This window comes from Pelophylax lessonae (genome assembly GCF_965119305.1).
Source record: "Pelophylax lessonae genome assembly, chromosome: 13".
Classification (NCBI taxonomy): domain Eukaryota; kingdom Metazoa; phylum Chordata; class Amphibia; order Anura; family Ranidae; genus Pelophylax; species Pelophylax lessonae.
This window is the reverse complement of record NC_138780.1, coordinates 26,458,401-26,479,780: the sequence shown is the minus strand read 5'-3', so window position 1 is coordinate 26,479,780 and position 21,380 is coordinate 26,458,401. Positions and strand designations below refer to the sequence as shown.

At 45.1% G+C, this 21,380-nt stretch overlaps 1 protein-coding gene across 1 annotated transcript in view; it reads right to left on the bottom strand.

The window, feature by feature from the left end:
* Positions 1 to 20,005, bottom strand: part of PRPF3 (pre-mRNA processing factor 3) — a 72,066-nt gene extending 52,061 nt beyond the window's left edge. The window contains exons 1-3 of the mRNA XM_082275914.1: positions 19,841 to 20,005; positions 13,137 to 13,270; positions 735 to 872 (exon numbers count right to left, since the gene is read on the bottom strand). Of these exons, the coding sequence (XP_082132040.1) occupies positions 735 to 872; positions 13,137 to 13,270; positions 19,841 to 19,985 (417 nt within the window). The 5' untranslated portion in view covers positions 19,986 to 20,005. The remainder of the gene's footprint in view (positions 1 to 734; positions 873 to 13,136; positions 13,271 to 19,840) is intronic.
* Positions 20,006 to 21,380: the final 1,375 nt, after the last annotated feature.

Here is a 21,380-nt window from a genome sequence, read left to right as displayed (position 1 = left end):
GCAACACCGGATCGGCCAGAGGATCGGTTAATTTTCGGTGCATCCCTAGATTGCTGTTGGAGGAATGGGCTGAGTCAGGAATCTTTCATTAAATGTAGCATAAGTAATGTATATGTGAACCTATAAATGTAGATAGAAGTAATACTTTATGTAAATCGCAGTAGTTAGAGTGATGCTTTATGATTAACCTATTTCAAGTGAATTTTCTTGTTTGAGGCTTACACTGCCCCTCGCCTGCATGAAAGGGGAGTTTGTGTTTCTTGTTTCTGCAGAAGGAAGACCTTGGAAGATAACAGGAGAAGACTTCCACATGCCGAATACAGCGGGACATGACCAAAACGGTTCTTACCAGTGCGATTGCAATTAGCCTCACATTTGGGCCAGTCACGTGGTGTGAACGCCTAATTAACTGTTAATTTACCATAAGCAGCAGTGCACGTTGATTGGATGAAAATATACTGTCACACCTCGATTACAGCCCAGAACACGCCTATGCTTCATACATATTCATTACTATAAAAAGTCCAAGTTCTATTGTTTTACTGGATTTTAGGCATAGACAGACTGCTCTGTCTGAACTGTGTACTTATCTCCATGCGCATGAAAATAAAACGGATCTCCCCCGTTTTCCAAATTGCCGGAATTCAGTATTGAGTTTTTTAATTAATTGACAATTGCCTACTAACAATTTATAAAATGTCCACCATGGGTTCTACACACACTAACTAGCTTACCTGCATCTTGGTCAGCATACCGGGGCTCTCAGTTGTGGGACATGGGATCAAATCTGGATCTTCCACTTCCTCAAAACGTGGCGTCCGTTTCCTCTTCGAATGAGAGGAATCCCTGGAGTCATCTTCTCCAAACACTTCCTGAAATAGGAAAACAGGTATGTGAATCCAGAAAATTCTTACAACGAATTACTTGTTTTGTCCCTCAACGTTAGGTAAGCAATATAGAGTTCAGGCGCCAATCAATCCATTCTAAATGACACATGGCACCTTTAGGAAACCTAAAATCTTGATCATTTAAAGCAGGAAAGTCCAAAGTCTGGCCCGCAGGCAATTGCGGTCAGCTTTAATACGGTCCCACAGGTAATTTGGAAAACATCTACTGTTGTGGCCCCTGCGAATCCCCGAGCACTGCTCAGGAACCCTGGGAACTCTGGATCTTTCGATGCCTCGGGACTGCACGTATGCCATATTAGTTCTTTTACTATTCATTTTAACCGGTTGCCGACTGCTCACAGTATATTTACTGCGGCAGTCAGCCCCGGCCAGGCAGAGTGACGTAGATCTACGTCGCTCGCCTGTCACTCCTTTTAGAGCCAATAGCAGGCGAGTGTGCGCGCGCCTCGGCTCGTTCACAAAGGAGTGCGGGCGTGTGACCGGCGGACCTGATGTCCGCCGGTCACACTACGATTGCCGGTACAGCGGGAGAAAGACAGAGCGGCTTATGTAAACAAGCCGCCTGTAATTCTCCCCTGTGTAAAAATGAAGATCAGACGGTTCTACTATGTAGAACCGTTGATCTCTGTTTTTACACTAGGAGACCTGTCCCCCTACAGTTAGAATCACGCCCCTAGGACACACTTAACCCCTCCCTGTCCAATACAGTTAACCCCTTTCCTGCCAGTGTCATTTTTGCAGTAACAGTGCATATTTATAGCACTGATTACTGCAGTAATGTCACTGGTACCCCCAAAAGTGTCAAAAATGTCAGTCAAGGGTCCGATCTGTCCGCCGCAATGTCGCAGTACCGCAAAAAAAAAAAAAAAAAAAAAAAAAAAAAAAAAAAAAAAAAAAAAAAAAAAAAAAAAAAAAAAAAATCGCAGATCGCCGCCATTACTCGTTAAAAAAAAAAAACAAAAAAACACCAAAAATGACAAAAATCTTTCCCTTTGTTAGTAAACGCGATAACTTTTGCGCAAACCAATCAAAATACGCTTTTTGCGATTTTTGTTTACCAAACATATGTAGCGTAAAACAATTTGGCCGAAAATGTTAAAAAATTTTGATTTTTACATTTTTTTTGGGGGAATTTCATATAAAAAAAGTGAAAAATATTGTTATTTTTGCAGAAATTACGCTTTTTTTTGTTTATAGCGCATGATAAAAAAAAAAAAAAAAAAAAAAAAAAAAAAAAAAAAAAAAAAAAAAAAAAAAAAAAAAATCGCACAGGTGATCAAATACCACCAAAAGAAAGCTCTGTTTGTGGGAAAAAAAAAAGGACGTGAAATTCGTTTAGGTACAGCGTCGCACGACCGCGCAATTGTCCGTCAAAGTCACGCAGTTTAAAAAAAAAAAAAAAAAAAAACCCTGGTCAGGAAGGGGGTAAAATCTTCCGGGGCTTAAGTGGTTAAACATCCCATTATATATGCTACTGTTTTGAATGACTTGTACTCAAAATGATGGTCCATCCCGGCCCTCTGCATCTAATTCTGTTTTTTCCTGTTAATTGTGAATACACTATTGTTAACACCCACCACCCGCCCCCGCCAGCTTTATATCCCTTGTCCAATATGGACGTAGCCTGATTAGGGAGCACTAAAAAAGCACAAATCAATCCGGCACTATTATGACAGGACCAGCACCCTCTCCATAATTGTCTCAACACCTGGGAGTCAAGTAGCAGCTATGTGGGAACAAAACACACCAGAAGGGATGTTCAGAATATCAGTCACACAAGGGTTAACCACATATAAGCGCTATATGAACCCACCGATGATGATTACTGCAGCAATAATAGTCATGAATGATGTCAATGTAGTAAATAGAACATTGAAAAGTTGTCAGGACAACCATACGAGAAGCAGGCACTCCACATGCTCCCCTGCATTGGGTCACCGCACGTCGCTCACCACCAGCGACTCTATAGCGGTTTAAGCCTCGTTTTGGTCCTCCTTCCCCCAGAGTCTGATGTCACGTCCGGGTCCCCTTCCCGGTCGGCACTCGTGATGAGTGGTGGGTGATCGGAGCGGCCACAGAAGGCGATCCTCCTTGCCTTCTATACCGGGCATTGTGTGACCCCTTTTCTACCCTTCCTTGTCCAGGATTGAGGCATTCCGTTATCTCCTCACAGCCCAAGCAAGAGGGACAGGACACCTCCTGCAGTGCACCCCAGGCGCCAGGTCGCTAATTCTAGTTGTTAATGCGACCTGGCGCCTGGGGTTTGTCGAGCCTTGGCTTAATAATCATCTATACTATTAAACAGAGAGCATTCGATTATTCTTGCTTTTATCTCTTCTATGCCTGGGGTTTGCCTTGAGAATTAGCGAAGCCTGGTCCTGGAATATGTGCCGTTCTCTCTAATGTGCTAGATGAACCAATCCATTAACCCCTGAGGGGACTGCTGTATCTGACCCTTGGTGATTCTTGGGTCAGAGAGTGAGGTGAGGCTATATTTTCTTGGTGGTGGATCTAGGAGCACGTTCACAGAGGTGTATATTATTGGATACACTTGTGATCACTAGGACTTTAATATTATACTTTCACACAATTTATACTGAGTAGATCACTTGATGTATTTCACTTGGATCATTTAAATCACTTTTTTGATTATATGTATTGTCTGGCGCAGCACTTTTTGGTTTATATATTGTACCTTATTGTGGAGTGGAAACACAGTTGGCGTTAGCAGCCGGATACAGATAGTTTAATTGGATTATTCACATTTATTCTATATATCACTTTTTTGATTATCACTCATTATATATATTCACATTTATTATATTTATCACTTAAAAAAATGTTTTTTGCACAGTTAATTGCGCTGACAGTCTTCATGTTATTGTTTACTCTCCCTCCTCATTAGCTGAGACATCACAGACAGTGAGCCAATGAGAAAAAAGAGAGGGGGCAGGGCGGGGCCGAGCCAAATCTCTGTCTGAATAGACAAGCAAAACAGCGGCTCTGCTCGGGTGACCCCACAGCAAGCTGTTTGCAAGCTTTATTGAACCCCCCCCCCCCCACATAAACAGTGGAATAGAAGGGCCTCCATGTCCTAGGTATGAGGCAGAGCTGATTATGCTGCTTCATATGCAATGGAAATGCCCAAAACTATTCAGATACTGGCGACTGATTCTTGACACTATTAACACCATCTTTACCACTATCTGCAGGCCCAAAAATGTGCATTTTAGGGTTACTAAATTAGAAGAATTATACTCTGCACAAGTTTACAAGTATTCTCTGATGTTTGTTTGTCGCCTGTAAGTTAATAGCACAAAATTGGTTCTCCTCCACCCTTTTTTCTCATGAGACGTGGAGTTCGTTAAAACTCTAATGCTATGAGAGAAATTGGTTTATCAATATAGGGGTTGTTCAAACACTATGGGAGAACTGGTTGGGGACTCTGGACTTAGCATCCACTTAACTGATTCTAGACAGACTTTCCAAGTTGAAAGAAGTGTAAAAATATACCCAAAGTCCCTTTTAGCCGGAGATTAACTACCAAAACAGTTAAACACACACATGCTTATTGATCTGATTATTCAAGAAACTTTATTGAGACTCTGGAATTATAGGTGAGGCTTTACATAGTTGTTACACTCCGAAGTGTGATGACATGACATGGCAAAATCGTATTACTTTAGGCAAATGTATGGCCCCCGACCTGTAATGGCCCCCGACCTGTATTTTCCACTAGGTAAATTTTTTTTATAATGCTTAATATGTGACAATGTTACACAAGTTTCAGGGACAATTGGAAGAGTGATGAGTGAGGGGGGAAACCGTATTTATTTTTTGAACTGGGGAAAAAAAAAAAAAAAAAACAAAAACGTAATAAAAAAAGCAATTTACTTAATAAAAAAATATAAGTCAGTCACTGACTGGTTTATGCTGGCGAGGGTTGCTCACCATCTATGGATAGACATTCAATTTTTAAGTGGTTTGGCGAGTGTTTCGGATTGGCCTGAACCTCAGTAATGTGGATTAATAGAACATAACTTCCATGGTTCCCCTGAGGAAACACTGAGGGCAAAACACGTTGGGACTAGCTTTGCATGCAATCCACCAACACTCTCCTGGACAAAATTGAGAAAAGGGTTACATTTGGTACCAATATATACATGTTGGATATTCTATGTCTAAATATTTTTTGGAGGATTAGGTTAAATGATTACAACAATCAATTTAATGAGGCTATGTGTATATTATATATACACACTTTAAAAAAAAAAAAAACTATATCTGTATACACACACAAAATATATATATATATATTATATATATATATATATATATATATATATTTTTTTTTAATACTGGAAACATTTATCCTATTTTTATGGAATAAAACTATTGATTTTATAACATACTTTTTTTTCATGTTTTTAGCGGGAATCCAACAAACTTTTAAAGTCCTATGTTTTTTGCATTGTTCTGGGTTTTACACAGAAATGAATATCTCTAGAATGTGGCAAATCACAGGTTTCAGATTCAGTGTGACAGTACACTGAAGAATAACAGTGCTTATACATTAGCTCACAAAAGTGAGTACACCCCTCAAATTTCTGTAAATATTTTATTATATCTTTTCATGTGACAACACTGAAGAAATGACACTTTGCTACAATGTAAAGTAGTGAGTGTACAGCTTGTATAACAGTGTAAATTTGCTGTCCCTTCAAAATAACTCAACACACAGCCATTAATGTATAAACCACTGGCAACAAAAGTGAGTACACCCCTAAGTGAAAATGTCCAAATTGGGCCCAAAGTGTCAATATTTTGCGTGGCCACCATTATTTTCCAGCACTGCCCTAACCCTCTTTGGCATGGAGTTCACCAGAGCTTCACAGGTTGCTCCTGGAGTCCTCTTACACTCCTCCATGATTACATCAGGGAGGTGGTGGATGTTAGAGACCTTGCGCTCCTCCACATTCCATTTGAGGATGCCCCACAGACGCTCAATAGGGTTTAGATCTGGAGACATGCTTGGCCAGTCCATCACCTTTACCCTCAACTTCTTTAGCAAGGCAGTGGTCGTCTTGGAGGTGTGTTTGGGGTCGTTATGTTGGAATACTGCCCTGCGTCCCAGTCTCTGAAGGGAGGGGATCATGCTGTGCTTCAGTATACATAGTTAGTGAGGTTGAAAAAAGACATCAGTCCATCCAGTTCAACCTATGATGTGTGTGTGTGTGTTTGCTTTTAACCGTACATTGTATACCCCTGTATGTTGTGGTCTTTAAGGTGTCCATCTAATAGTTTTTTGAAACTATCAATGCTCCCTGCTGATACAACTGCTTGTGTAAGAGAATTCCACATCCTTACCGTTCTTACAGTGAAGAACCCCTTACGCACTTTAAGGTTAAACCGCCTTTCCTCTAGTTTTAGTGAGTGGCCACGTGTCTTATTGTATCTCCTTTCTCTGAATAGTTTGTTCCTTATGCTAGGATCACCAGTACAGTATTTGTACATTGATATCATATGCCCTCTCATTCCCCTAATTATTTTTGTTGCCCTTCTCTGGACTTTCTCCAGTTCCAGCACATCCTTTCTGAGGACCGGTGCCCAGAACTGGACAGCATACTCCAGATGTGGCCGTACCAGAGTCTTGTAGAGTGGGAGAATAATCTCTTTATTTCTGGAGTGAATCCCCTTTTTTATACATCCCAGGATTCTGTTGGCTTTGCTTGCGGTGGCTTGGCATTGCATGCCACTGCCAAGCTTGTTGTCTACCAGTACCCCCAAATCCTTTTCCATCCTAGACTCACCCAGAGGTTCCCCCCCTAGTGAGTAGCTTGCTTTCTGGTTTCTGGCCCCCAAGTGCATTACTTTACATTCATCAACATTAAACCTCATCTGCCATGTAGTTGCCCACCCCGGTATTTTGTTCAGGTCTGCTTGCAAGGTTTCCACATCCTGCATAGAAGATATTGGCATGCTTAGTTTAGTATCATCTGCAAATACTGAGATTGTACTAGATATCCCCTCCTCTAGATCATTTATGAACAAATTAAACAGGATTGGTCCCAGGACAGAACCCTGGGGGACCCCACTTTCCACACCCGCCCAGTCCGAGTACTCCCCATTAATCACCACCCTCTGTACTCTCTCCTGGAGCCAGTTCTCTATCCAGGTACTCACCTTATGATCCATACCTACCTTCCTTAGTTTGTACAGTAATCGTTTGTGGGGAACGGTGTCAAAGGCCTTTGCAAAGTCCAGATACACCACATCCACAGGCTTACCTTTATCTAGGTGGCTGCTCACTTCATCGTAGAAGGTTAATAGATTGGTTTGGCATGAACGATTTTTCATAAATCCATGCCGATTACTACTTATAATACCGTTTTCATTACTAAAGTCTTGTATGTGGTCCCTTAACATCCCCTCCAAAATTTTGCAGACTACAGATGTTAGGCTGACCGGCCTATAGTTACCCGGGATATATCTCGGCCCCTTCTTAAATATTGGTACCACGTTGGCTTTTTTCCAATCAGCTGGCACCATACCCGTCTGTAAACTATCCTTAAAGATCAAGAATAATGGTCTGGCAATCACCTGGCTGAGCTCATTAAGAACCCTCGGGTGCAAGCCATCCGGTCCCGGGGATTTATTTATGTTACGTTTCTCTAGTTTAGCTCTAAGTCTATCCTCTGTTAGCCATGGCGGCACTTCCTGAGGTGTATTATTTAGTTCGGCCTTACAAGCTGGGTTCGTGTAGCCCCCCGATTCATTTGTGAAGACTGAAGAGAAGAAATTATTTAATACTTCCGCCTTTTCTTTGTCCTCAGTGGCCATATTTCCTTTATCATCTTTTATGGGGCCAATGTGTTCTGGCCTCGCTTTCTTACTGTTTATATACTTAAAGAACTTCTTGGGGTTCTTTTTACTCTCCTCCGCTATATGTCTCTCGTGTTCTATTTTAGCCGCCCTGATTTCGTCTTTACATTTCTTATTACACTCCTTGTAATGCTTAAATGCTGCCACTGACACCTCAGTCTTGTATTTTTTGAAGGCCTTTTCTTTAGCACTAATATACATTTTTATGTTGGAGTTTAGCCATCCAGGGTTTATTTTTGCTCTTTTAAATTTATTTCCCTTTGGAATGCACTGGCCAATCCCCCTGTTTAGTATGCTCTTGAAGCGCTCCCATTTTTCCTCCGTGTTCTTTGTTCCCAGGGTTCTATCCCATTTGATATTTTCTAGCAGCGAGCGCAGTTTAGGGAAATTGGCTCTTTTGAAATTCAGTGTTCTTATATTACCCCTATGCTTCCTATTACTGTAATTAATACTGAAACTTATTGACCTATGGTCACTGTTTCCTAAGTTGTCCCGTATTTCTATATCCGTGATCAGGTCTGTATCGTTGGTAATCAGTAGGTCAAGTACCGCATTGTTTCTTGTCGGTGCATTCACCATCTGACCCATAAAATTGTCCTGCAAAACATTTAGGAACTGTCGAGCCTTGGCTGAATGCGTGGTTCCTTCTGCCCAGTCTATATCTGGATAATTAAAGTCCCCCATTATAATGACATTTCCCATCCTTGCTGCCAATCCTATCTGTAAAAGGAGGTCCGCCTCACCCTCCTCCCTCTGGTTGGGGGGCCTATAGCATACGCCCAATATTACCTTCCCCGCCGTGCCATCCCTTTGAAGCTCTACCCATAGGGATTCTGCCTCATCCATAGCTCCATTATTAATATCATCCCTCATATTTACCTGTATGCTGTTCTTAATATACAGACATACCCCTCCCCCTTTTTTACCTTCTCTATCTCTGCGATAAAGGGAATACCCCTGAATGGTCGCCATCCAATCATGAGAGCTGTCAAACCAAGTCTCAGTTATCCCCACAAAATCTAAGTCCTCCTCAAACATCAGCAGCTCCAGCTCTCCCATCTTGTTGGCCAGGCTTCTGGCATTGGTATACAAACCTCTTAATTTTGATCGGTTACATTTATCCTCATTTGATGTTTTTAGGCTGCTCTCTTGATTTTTCCCCATACCCACCCTGGGTTTAGGAGCTCCGAACACCCTACCGCTAATGCCCCCATTTCTGCCCTCTGAAACTTGCTTTCCACTGTCTAATTCTACATCTGTACCCTCCCCCCCATTCCCTAGTTTAAAAGCCCCTCTAACTTTTTGGCCATCCTTGCACCCAGTACGGCTGCACCCACCCCATTTAGGTGCAATCCGTCCCTACCAAAGAGCCGGTGACCGACTGAGAAGTCAGCCCAGTTCTCCAGGAACCCGAAACCCTCCTTACTACACCAGCTCCTCAGCCACTCGTTAACTTCCCTAATCTCCCGCTGCCTCTCTGGTGTGGCTCGGGGTACAGGTAGTATTTCGGAAAATACTACCTTGGAGGTCCTAGTCCTCAACTTAGCGCCTAAGTCCCTGAAATCATTTAGGACTCTCCGTCTTCCTCTGCCTATGTCATTGGTACCCACGTGTACCATGACAGCTGGGTCTTCCCCAGCCCCATCCAATAATCTGTCCATCCGATCCGCGATGTGCCGAACCCGAGCGCCCGGCAAACAACAGACTGTTCGGCACACGGTCTTTGTCACAGATTACACTGTCTGTCCTTCTAATAATTGAGTCCCCTACCACCAGCACCTGTCTTTCCTTTCCCTTTCTCCCGGCCTTACTGGAGGAGTTCTTCCCCTGGCAGCTAGGGGCGTCACTCTGCTCCAGCAATGCTGGTCCCTGACTGGTTTCCCCAACATCACACAACGGGGCGTATCTATTGGGGTGCTCCAGCCCAGGATCAGCCTCCTTGACTTGTTCCCTTCTACCCCTCCTAACTGTCACCCCTCTAAACTGCTCTGATGCCTGCACCTCCAATACTCCGCCCACCTCTGTGCAGACCCCTGCCTGCACCTGACTGGTACAATCCTGGCTCTCCTCCGGTATGGACATTCGTCTCAGTGTTGCCAGCTGCTTCCCTAGATTCAGGACCTGAGCTTCCAGGGAAACAACGTGCTTACATTTTGCGCATATGTATTCGCCCTCGATCACATGTCTGAGGAACGCATACATATTACAACAAGATGTACACCGAGTGGCATCTCCACACCCGCTGGGCATTGTACCTACTATCTAATCTAATGGGGATTCAGTAATTTAAGTCTATCCTATGTGGCTATTTCCTGGCTTCCTAACTCTACCTTCTCACCCTCTAGTACTCCGCTTCACTCACTTGACACTCAGTTGCACAACACTCACTTACCAGTCGCAAAGATACCTCAGACGCAAAGATACTCACCAGTCGCAAAGATACCTCAGACGCAAAGATACTCACCGGTCGCAGAGCACGGTCAGTCGGTCGCAGAGCACGGTCAGTCGGTCGCAGAGCACGGTCAGTCGCGGTGATAGTAGTGTTGTGCTTTTAGTCACCCCACCAGCTGATCAGTTGTTACCTTACGTCCCCAGTCAGGTCCTGTCAGGTCCTTGTCGTCGCCGCTGTTATTGGTTCACACGGCTCTCTCTTCCCTGCCTTGCTTGCAGCTGCCTCACACACTGGGGACGGTCCCCTCCTCCTCTTCTCCTCCTCCTCCCGGGAACTCTCTCCTCACGATACGTGCGTGTCCGTCCGCCGCCGCCACCACCGCTCTCTGCCCCGGTCCCTGGGGTCCACTGCACCCGCGCCCGGTATCCTACTACGTCCCTGCTGCTGTCGCTCCCTCCTTCTGGCCGACCGCCGCCGCTGCTCGGTCCTCCCGCTTTGGTCTCCCGCAGCTCCTCTTCCGCCTCGCACACACACAGCTCCGCACCCGGTTCAGCACAGCGCACGGCTCCATCGCCGCACGCCGCTCGTCCGTACACACACAGCACAGCGCACGGCTCTCTCTCTGCAAAGCTTCCGCTTCCGGTCTGCACAAAGCCTGTGGTACTAGAGACTTGGAATCCGGTATGTCACAGTACATGTTGGCATTCATGGTTCCCTCAATGAACTGTAGCTCCCCAGCGCCGGCAGCACTCATGCAGCCCCAGACCATGACACTCCCACCATCATGCTTGACTGTAGGGAAGACACGCTTGTCTTGATACTCTTCACCTGGTTGCCCCCCCACACACCTGACACCATCTGAACCAAATAAGTTTATCTTGGTCTCATCAGACCACAGGACATGGTTCCAGTAATCCATGTCCTTAGTCTGCTTGTCTTCAGCAAACTGTTTGCGGGTTTTCTTGTGCATCATCTTTAGAAGAGGCTTCCTTCTGGGATGACAGCAAGGCAGACTAATTTGATGCAGTGTGCGGCGTATGGTCTGAGCACTGACAGGCTGATCCCTCACCCCTTCAACCTCTGCAGCAATGCTGACAGCACTCATACGTCTATTTCCCAAAGACAACCTCTGGATAGGACGCTGAGCACGTGCATTCGACTTCATTGGTCGACCATGGCGAGGCCTGTTCTGAGTGGAACCTGTCCTGTTAAACCACTGTATAGTCCTGGCCTCCGTGCTGCAGCTCAGTTTCAGTTGACAATCTTCTTATAGCCTAGGCCATTTTTTTGTAGAGCAAAATTTCTTTTTTTCAGATCTCCAGAGAGTTCTTTGCCATGGGGTGCCATGTTGAACTTCCAGTGACCAGTATGAGAGGGTGAGAGCGATAACACCAAATTTAACACACCTGCTCCCCATTCACACCTGAGACCTTGCAACACTAACGAGTCAAATGACACCGGGGAGGGAAAATGGCTAATTGCCTACATTCAAGCATGGTGGTGGGAGTGTCATGGTCTGGGACTGCATGAGTGCTGCCGGCACTAGGGAGCTACAGTTCATTGAGGGAACCCTGAATGCCAACTTATACTGTGACATACTGAAGCAGAGCATGATCCCGTTCCTTTGGAGACCGGGCCTCAGGGCAGTATTCCAACATACCAACCCCAAACACACCTCTAAGACGACCACTGCCTTGCTAAAGAAGCTGAGGGTAAAGGTGATGGACTGGCCAAGCATGTTTCCAGACCTAAACCCTATTGAGCATCTGTGGGGCATCCTCAAACGGAAGGTCTCTAACATCCACCAGCTCCGTGATGTCGTCATGGAGGAGTGGAAGAAGACTCCAGTGGCCACCTGTGAAGCTCTGGTGAACTCCATATCTAAGAGGGGCTAAGGCAGTGCTGGAAAATAATGGTGTCCACGCAAAATATTGACACTTTGGGCCCAATTTGGAAATTTTCACTTAGGGGGTGTACTCACTTTTGCTGCCAGCAGTTTAGACATTAATGGCTGTGTGTTGAGTTATTTTGAGGGGACAGCAAATTTACACTGTTATACAAGCTGTACACTCACTACTTTACATTGTAGCAAAGTGTCATTTCTTCAGTTGTTGTCACATGAAAAGTTATAATAAAATATTTACAAAAATATGATGGGTGTACTCACTTTTGTGAGATACCGTATATCCTAGGGATCCAGAATTACACAAAAGCAAGTGTTTATGCCTTTCATTTTATAATCTTTGAAGGATTAGCATTCAGACCCTGTTCACACCCAAGCGTTTTTCAGCTTGTAAAACGCTCGCCTCAAAACGCCCGACAAGCAAAATCCCATTTATTTCAATGGGCCTTGTTCACATATGAGCGTTTTGTCGCCTGAAGCTCAAAAGTACATGAGCTTCTTTGTTGGCAGATTACAAGTGTTTTTTGTTAGAGGTCAATGGCTGCCTTCAAACACCTGCAAAAAACACCTGAAACCCCCCCCCCCCAAAAAAAAATATAAAATCGCCTAATAAAAAAGCCTAAAATTGATACGCTCAGGTGTGAATGGAGCCTCGGACATTTAGGTCAACCCTCCCACCCCCCCAAAAAAAACCCATTGCTGTCAGGTATAAACAGCAGGCACATAGAGGCCTTATACCTGCAGTAGCCTCCAAGCACCAATAACACAGCCAAAATTTGGGCTATTTTAAAGGAAAAGTCCTAACAGTTTGACGCCTTCCAGATATTTATCTTTGTCCATCCATATGATGGCTGCATTACTAACCAAATGGAACAAGCAGGAGGCAAATGGGGGCCAGCAAGTTTTAACATGCCCAGGAAATGCCAAAACTTTGCCAGAACAGCCCATCCTCTAGGTGTGGCAGCACCTGAAGAATATTTGTAACAGCGTTGCTTCAATGAACTCAAACATCAGCTCTTAGTAAATAATGCGATCCCAGTAAAGCCCATACCTTCATTTCTCGCTTTCTGCTTCGATCGCTGCTCGATTTTGAATGCCTGGAAGATCCTCGGCTTTCTCGGACAGCATCATACAGCTTGTCAACAAAACGCATGGTGGAATCTTCAAGGAACTGCCTCAGATGGTCTAGAGGAGAATGGCAATATTAGAAGCTGCTTCTTAAAACAATGAGACACCATTGTCCCCACCCTTGCTTCACTACCTAGCGAGTCGATAAACTAAAAAAAATTGCCAATCAGCCATAACTTTAGGACCACTGAAACGTTGAATGAATAACATTTATCTCAATACAATGGCATCTGAAAGTGGGTGGGATAAATTAGTCAGCAAGTAAACATGTTGTCCCTGAAGTTGATGTGTTGAAAGGAGCAAAAATCGACCTAGCGGTTTGTTGTGTTTGGGGCGGTGTAGCTGCGGACTGGTCAGGGTGTCCATGCTAATGCATGTTCACAGCCGAAAGCTTCTACAATGGGCACGCAAGCATTAGAAATAGACCACAGAGCAATAGAAGAAGGTCGCCTGGTCTGACAAATAACATTTCCTTTCACATCATGTGGATGGCTGGGAGCTTGTGCATTGCTTACCTGGGAAACACATGGCACCAGGATGCATTAAAGGAAGAAGGAAAGCCGGCGGAGGCAGTGTGATGCTAGGGGCAATTTTCTGCTGGGAAATCCTTGGATGCTGCCATTCATGTAGATGTTACTCGACACATACCACCTACCTAAACATTGCTGCTGGCCAAGTACACCCCTTCATGGAAACAGTATACTGATGGCAGTGGCCTCTTTCGGCAGGATAATGCGCTCTGCCACACTGCAGAAATGGTTCAGAAATGGTTTGAGGAACACAATAAGTTTAAGGTGTTGATTTGGGCTCCAAATTCTCCAGATCTCAAACCATTTAACCTCCCTGGCAGTCCGATTATGTCCGGATTTCTGTGCTAAAAGCAGTACATTGTTTTGCATGGAAATCTGTTTTAAATATTAAAAAAAAAACTCACCTTCCCCTGCGATCCCCCGCTGTATGCTCGACCAGCACCTGTCTTCTGGTTCCCTTCCCTGCGATCCCCCGCCGTCCTCCCGCTGTCCCCCTGCTGCGTGCCCGGCTGATGCCAGCACCGGTCCTCTGGTTCCCTTCCCTGCGATCCCCCGCCGTCCTCCCGATGCGTGCCCGGCCGATGCCGGCACCTGTCTTCCGGTTCCCTTCCCTGTGATCCCCCACCGTCCTCCAGCCATCCTCCCGCTGTGTGCTCGGCCGATGCCAGCACCTGTCTTCCAGCTCCCTTCCCTGCGATCCCCCGCCGTCCTCCCGCTGTGTGCTCGGCCGATGCTGGCACCTGTCTTCCGGTTCCCTTTCCTGCGATCCCCCGCTGCGTGCTTGGCCGATGCCGGCACCTGTCTTCCAGCTCCCTTCCCTGCGATCCCCCGCCGTCCTCCAGCCATCCTCCCTCTGTGTGCTCGGCCGATGCCAGCACCTGTCTTCCAGCTCCCTTCCCTGCGATCCCCCGCCGTCCTCCCGCTGTGTGCTCGGCCGATGCTGGCACCTGTCTTCCGGTTCCCTTTCCTGCGATCCCCCGCTGCGTGCTTGGCCGATGCCGGCACCTGTCTTCCAGCTCCCTTCCCTGCGATCCCCCGCCGTCCTCCAGCCATCCTCCCTCTGTGTGCTCGGCCGATGCCAGCACCTGTCTTCCAGCTCCCTTCCCTGCGATCCCCCGCCGTCCTCCCGCTGTGTGCTCGGCCGATGCTGGCACCTGTCTTCCGGTTCCCTTTCCTGCGATCCCCCGCTGCGTGCTTGGCCGATGCCGGCACCTGTCTTCCAGCTCCCTTCCCTGCGATCCCCCGCCGTCCTCCCGCTGTGTGCTCGGCCGATGCCGGCACCTGTCTTCCGGTTCCCTTCCCTGCGATCCCCCGCCGTCCTCCAGCCATCCTCCCTCTGTGTGCTCGGCCGATGCCGGCACCTGTCTTACGGTTCCCTTCCCTGCGAGCGTTGCGATGCAGGGGGGTGGAACCAATTTCAAAGATGTAAATACACCAAATGAGACGATACAAAGCTGTGATCCTAACAGATTACACTGTATCATGCCATTTCACCACAGGATTTCACCTGGGGACTTTTCCAGTGCCCTGCCTGTGCTTTTCCAGTTCTTTGTGCCTGGAAAATAGAGAACGACCATGGCGTCCAAAAAGCGTTCCTTTTGCGCAAAATCGCTATTAGACGAACTGGAAAACAGCGACAGCGAAACGGAGTTACATGAAGAACTGAGCGATAGCGATTCGTGGGAAAATTTGTCATCAGGTACGGAAAGTGAGGACAGCGACGATTCTGATGTCTTTCTGGCACATCGCTCCGTCGGAAATTCTTTAGAATCATTTGATATCCTTCCCAAATTCCACAAGCTATGTGCCAGAAAGAGACATCAGAATTGTCGCTGTCTTCACTTTCCGTACCCGATTTTTCCCACAAATTTTTCCACGAATCGCTATCGCTCAGTTCTTCAAGTAACTCAGTTTCGCTGTTGCTGTTTTCCAGTTCGTCTAAAAGCGCTTTTGCGCAAAAAGAAAACTTTTTGGACGCCATGGTCGTTCTCCAAAGTCACCAGGTGAAATCCTGTGGTGAAATGCCATGATACAAAGCTGTGATTCTTACGGATTACACTGTATCACGTCATTTGGTGTATTTACATTTTTGAATTCGCCGCCGGTTCCACCCCCTTGCATCGCAACGCTCGCAGGGAAGGGAACCGGAAGGCAGGTGCTGGCATCGGCTGAGCACAGAGCAGGGAAAGAGTGTGAGGACTGCGGGGAGAACGGCGGGGGGATCACAGGGAAGGGGAGTAACATTCTGGGGTAATCCCGAGTGTGGCTCGGGGTTACCACTTTTGGTACTAAAAGTGAACCCCGAACCACACTCGGGAACACCGCCAGGGAGGTTAAACATCTGTTGGATGTGCTGGAAAAAAAGTCCAATCCATGGAGACCCCACATCCCAACTGACAGGACTTAAAAGATCTGCTACTGACGGCTTGGTGCCAGATATAAACATTGGATGGGTGGTCATAAAGTTATGGCTGATCAATTTATATACACAGCCAGTGAAATCAAGAGTCCTGACTGAGCATAAAAGAAAGGAAAGAGAAAAATTCCCTGAAGTTTGTGTCTTAAACATATATACGCGATTCTGCACAGAACAGCCACCCTGTAGCAGTAACTGCTCCAAAACGATATGGTGATACCACCTTTCTCCTGCGCTTAGAATCCAAGCTCCCCGACCACACTTCCCACAGGACTCACATATGGCGTCTCGGATGGCTAGAGTCTTGCTGCCCTAAAAGGACTGGGGTAGTCCAACAGTACTACAGGCAAAAAGAAACAAAAAAGAAGGGCGCACCGACCTAGCGCATTATCCTCAATAATATGGCTTTATTGGTACAACAAATAAAATGGCTACTCACAAACAAAAGGTAGGAAATAATCATATCAAGCTCAATCGCCCCAGTGTCGCTCCATGGTGGCTCTGAGGAAGAGGCTAAGCCTCGAAACGCGTCAGCCGTCATCTTAACAGGACTATGGACTAACACATGGACTATTCCTGACACTGGAGCGATTGAGCTTGATATGATTATTTCCTACCTTTGTTTGTGAGTAGCCATTTTATAGGTTGTACTAATAAAGCCATATTATTGAGGATAATGCGCTAGGTCGGTGCACCCTTTTTTGTTTCTTTTTACCCTGTAGCAGTAAGGCTGGGTTCACACATGCCCAGATGCGATTTGCAGTCCTGTGCGTTTCTGTTCACTGGTTCAGGTGCAAATTTTTGCCTTAATTCACACCTGAACTGGACCCAAAAACGCACAGGACCCTTTTCAAAATTGCACCGCGACCACCCCGGACATGTGTGAACCAGCTCCATTGAAAGCCGGTCAAATTCACATGTTATGCAAATTGGATGTGATTAAAAACGCATCTGATTTGCATATAGGTGAACCCAGCTTAAAACTGCTATAGGGCGGTCGGCAACTGGTTTAAGGCTGGTTGGTTCACCCCCTTACCACTTGAAGACCAGGCCTTTTTTGACACTTTGTTTAAATCTGGCATTCCTCTCATACAAGTAAAAATCAGCATTTTTTTTTTTTGTTTGCTAGAAAATGACATAGAACCCCCCCCCCCCCCCCAAACATATATTTTTAGCAGAGGCCCTAGAGAGCAAAATGGTGAGTTTAGCAATTTTTTATGTCACAAGGTATTTGCGCAGCGGTTTTTCAAATGCAAATTTTTTGGAATACACTTCAATTAATTTTAATGCACACAAATACAACATAATACACATCTTTTTGGTAAAATATAGAAGTCAATAAATACCTATTAATGCCTTAAAAATTGCACATGCTGGTGGAATGGCGACAGACTGGGGTATTTAAAAATCTCCATAGGCAACACTTTAAGGGCGTTTTCACACTAGCACTTTTGGTGCGCACCCGGGTTTGATTGACGTCAGAATTCGGTTCTTTTTGATGATGTGAACACTGTCTTTGAACTCGGGTGCGCACCTGCGAACCGTACCTGAGTCCACTTAAAAAGGGTGGTCTGGGGTACGGTTCATGTGAACTCCAGTACGGTTCGCTTCTGATGAGAACGCAATCGTATCAAAGCAAGCAATTCTATCCATTTTGGCACCTTCTCGTTTACAGCGGTTGCCAAAAGCAACATGAGTACGCATCGGCTGCAGCTTGATGACACAAGTGTACCGCGGTTCGGATACAAAAATCAAATGTGAACACAGTCCATCGGGGGAGGGGGGAGCAATCGAACTCGGGTTTGGACAAGGCAATCGCACCAAGTGTGAAAACAACTTAAAAGCCTTTACAGGTTACCAGTTTAGAGTTACAAAGGAGGTCTGGTGTTAGAAATTTTACTCTCGCTCAGACGTTTTCGGCAATACCTCACATGTGGTGCCATCACTGTTTACATATGTGTGTGGGACCAACATGTACGGTTGCCTATGCGCACGAGCATGGTGGTGCTTACAATTTTTTAACTGTTTCTTTACATTTTTTGATCACTTTTACTGCTGTCACAAGGAATGTAAACATACCTTATGACAGCAATAGGCCTGTGACAGGTACTCTTCATAGAGAGCTGGGGTCTCCTCTGCCCAAGAGGTCTCCGATCGTGGTGTGATCAGATGCTTTCAAAATTTAAAAATGTTGCCGTTTACATTGGGGGAAACTGGAGGCGACAATAACAATTGTAGCTTCCGATTTCCAATACCATAGAGCTCATTGAGGACCTTCAGGTCCTGGACAAGCTCTATGATAAGCTGGCAGAACTGCTGGCTTCATTCCGGTCTCGTCAGTGGGACGGTAGAGCCCACAGAGAGACTGGCAGACCTCCTGTCACCTGTAAAAGCCATCCAGCAGCAAATTAGCCGCAAGGATGGCTTTTACATAAAAGCCAATCTCCCCCAGAGAAAAAAAAATCATCCCAGTATAACCACTTGAAGTCAATCACATTCATGTACAACATTTATAAGCAACACCAAGATTAATGGGACTTTATGAGGTACATGTAAAAGAGGCACCTCCATCCCTATTGTAGACAGTAAGGGGGGGGGGGAGTAAAAAGGCTTAACATATAACAAATAAGGGAATGGGATAATGAATCAAAAATAAAATGGAATGAGAAAAAAAATAAAAATAAATATAAAGGTAACATGTATAATTACATTGGCAATTACATACATGCATGTATATATAACTAATTGGGTCCCTAAATGTACATGGGAGGGGGTATTGGGACTTTGTGGTAATAGCAATTACATACATGAATATATAAAAAATATAGTTAATATATGTACATGGATACAGGACATTTCATATATATATATATATATATATATATATATATATATATATATATATATATATATATATATAATTGAATACCGCAACAGCACATTCCAATAGCCAGTAAACCAATAAATACACCATTAATGGAGATATTACATATAATAAAGTCATTGATGATTTAAATATACAGGTATGTAATTGTCATTATCAATGAAATTATGTAATTATATATGTTACCTTTATATTTATAATTTTTTTTTCTCATTCCATTTTATTTTTGATTCATTATCCCATTCCTTTGTTATATGTTAAGCCTCTTTACTACCCTACCCCCCCTTTTTTTTTTAACCATGTACAAGATTTGGCGGCAAGTGGTTAAAAGCTGTGACCAGCGCATGTGGTTGTTTTATTTTCCATGGGCTGGTACTTCGGTACCATGTGGTTTGGTGGCTTCAAATGCACCAACGTTTGCAAGAGGTGTGGGGATGCCATAAGAATTAATGCCACCAATGTGCATCTGCAGGAGGCGGTGTATTCCAGTGCCATGTGGGAAATGTGCATTTCGGTGTAAACCATGGGTGTCCAAACGTTTGGCTTCTCTGGGCCACATTGAGTGTAAAGAAATTTTCTCGGGCCGCATATAAAATATATACATAAGTTAAGGTATATAAGTAATGCATGCCCCTGACCCAACTTCCTTCCTCCCCCAGCAAAAAAAAAAAAAAAATTGGCAGGGGTCAGTGGGCCGCATTGCCTGCGGTTGAGGGCCGCATGCGGCCCCCGGGCCACAGGCTGCACATGCCTGGTGTAAACCGACCCTAAAAGTATACCAATAAAGGAAGACTTACCAGCAGCTTTCTTTTTGTCCATTCCTTTGCCAACACAGTTCAGGGCTGCAGTGACCAAAGTGGGCTCTGGGACGCCCAGCAACCCTTTCACCGTCTTCTCCACCCAGGGCTTTAAATCTTCGAGTTCCCTCTTAGAAAGAGACATATTTACACCACGGAGGCTGAGCGCTTTCCAATAGCTGAAAAACAAAACGGGAAGTTGTACATCTCTCTGAATTGCGCTTGAAGCGTGCATCTCTTCTGGGTATTTAGAATGGAACTTCACTCCAATTCAACATGGATTCTTTTTTTTTCAACTATTTTTATTTCAAAGTGTGAAAATACAAGGTATATTCCATAAACAGGGGAAGGATGTGCCAACATTTTAGCCTAGAAATTGTTCAATCAAATATCATGTGCATTACAGATGACAACCAGGCACCTATACTTGGATATCAAATGGTAATAAAACAAAAACTCGGTGTGTTAGACCTGTGTTTCTCAACTCCGGTCCTCAGGGAACCCAAGGCCAGATTTTAACCACTTGCCGACCGCCGCAAGTACATATACTGTCACTAGCCTGTGAGGCTCTGGGGAGCGGGCGTGCTCCCGCGCGGTCACGGACCCCCCCCCCCCCCGCGTGTGACCGGCGGACCCGATGTCCGCCGGTCACTCGGCGATCGTCAGTGGAGATGGAGAAAGGCAGGCGACTAATGTAAACAAGCCGCCTGTCATTCTCCCCTGTGTAGAAACAATGATCATACGGTTCTACTATGAAGGACCGTTGATCACTGTTCCTACAGCTCAAGCCACAGCCAATCACAGTTAGAAGCACGCCCCTAGGGACACACATAACCCCTCCCTCTAGAAAAAAGTTAACCCCTTCACTGCCAGTGTCATTTTTACAGTAAGAGTGCATATGTATAGCACTGATTACTGTAGAAGTGTCACTGGTAACCCCAAAAGTGTCAAAAATGTCAGTCAAGGGTCCGATCTGTCCGCCGCAATGTCGCAGTCCCGCAAAAAAAAAAAATTGCAGATCGCCGCCATTACGCGGTAAAAAAAAAAAAAATACAAAAATCTTTCCCTTTGTTAGTAAATGCGATAAACTTTTGCATAAACCAATCAAAATACGCTTTTTGCGATTTTTTTTTTACCAAACCTATGTAGCAGAAAACAAATTGGCCTAAAATGTTAAAAAAATTAGATTTTTACATTTTTTTTTGGGGAATTTCATATAAAAAAAATATGTGAAAAATATTGTTATTTTTGCAAAATTGTTGCTCTTTTTTTGTTTATAGCGCATGATCAAAAAATCGCACAGGTGATCAAATACCACCAAAAGAAAGCTCTGTTTGTGGGAAAAAAAGGACGTCAAATTCGTTTAGGTACAGCGTCGCACGACCGCGCAATTGTCCGTTAAAGTCATGCAGTGCCGAATCGCAAAATAGGCCCTGGTCAGGAAGGGGGTAAAATCTTCCGGGGCTTAAGTGGTTAAGTATTACCTTGGGGAGATGCAGACTAGAATACTGCAATCACTGAGCAGCAAATGATTTCCCCT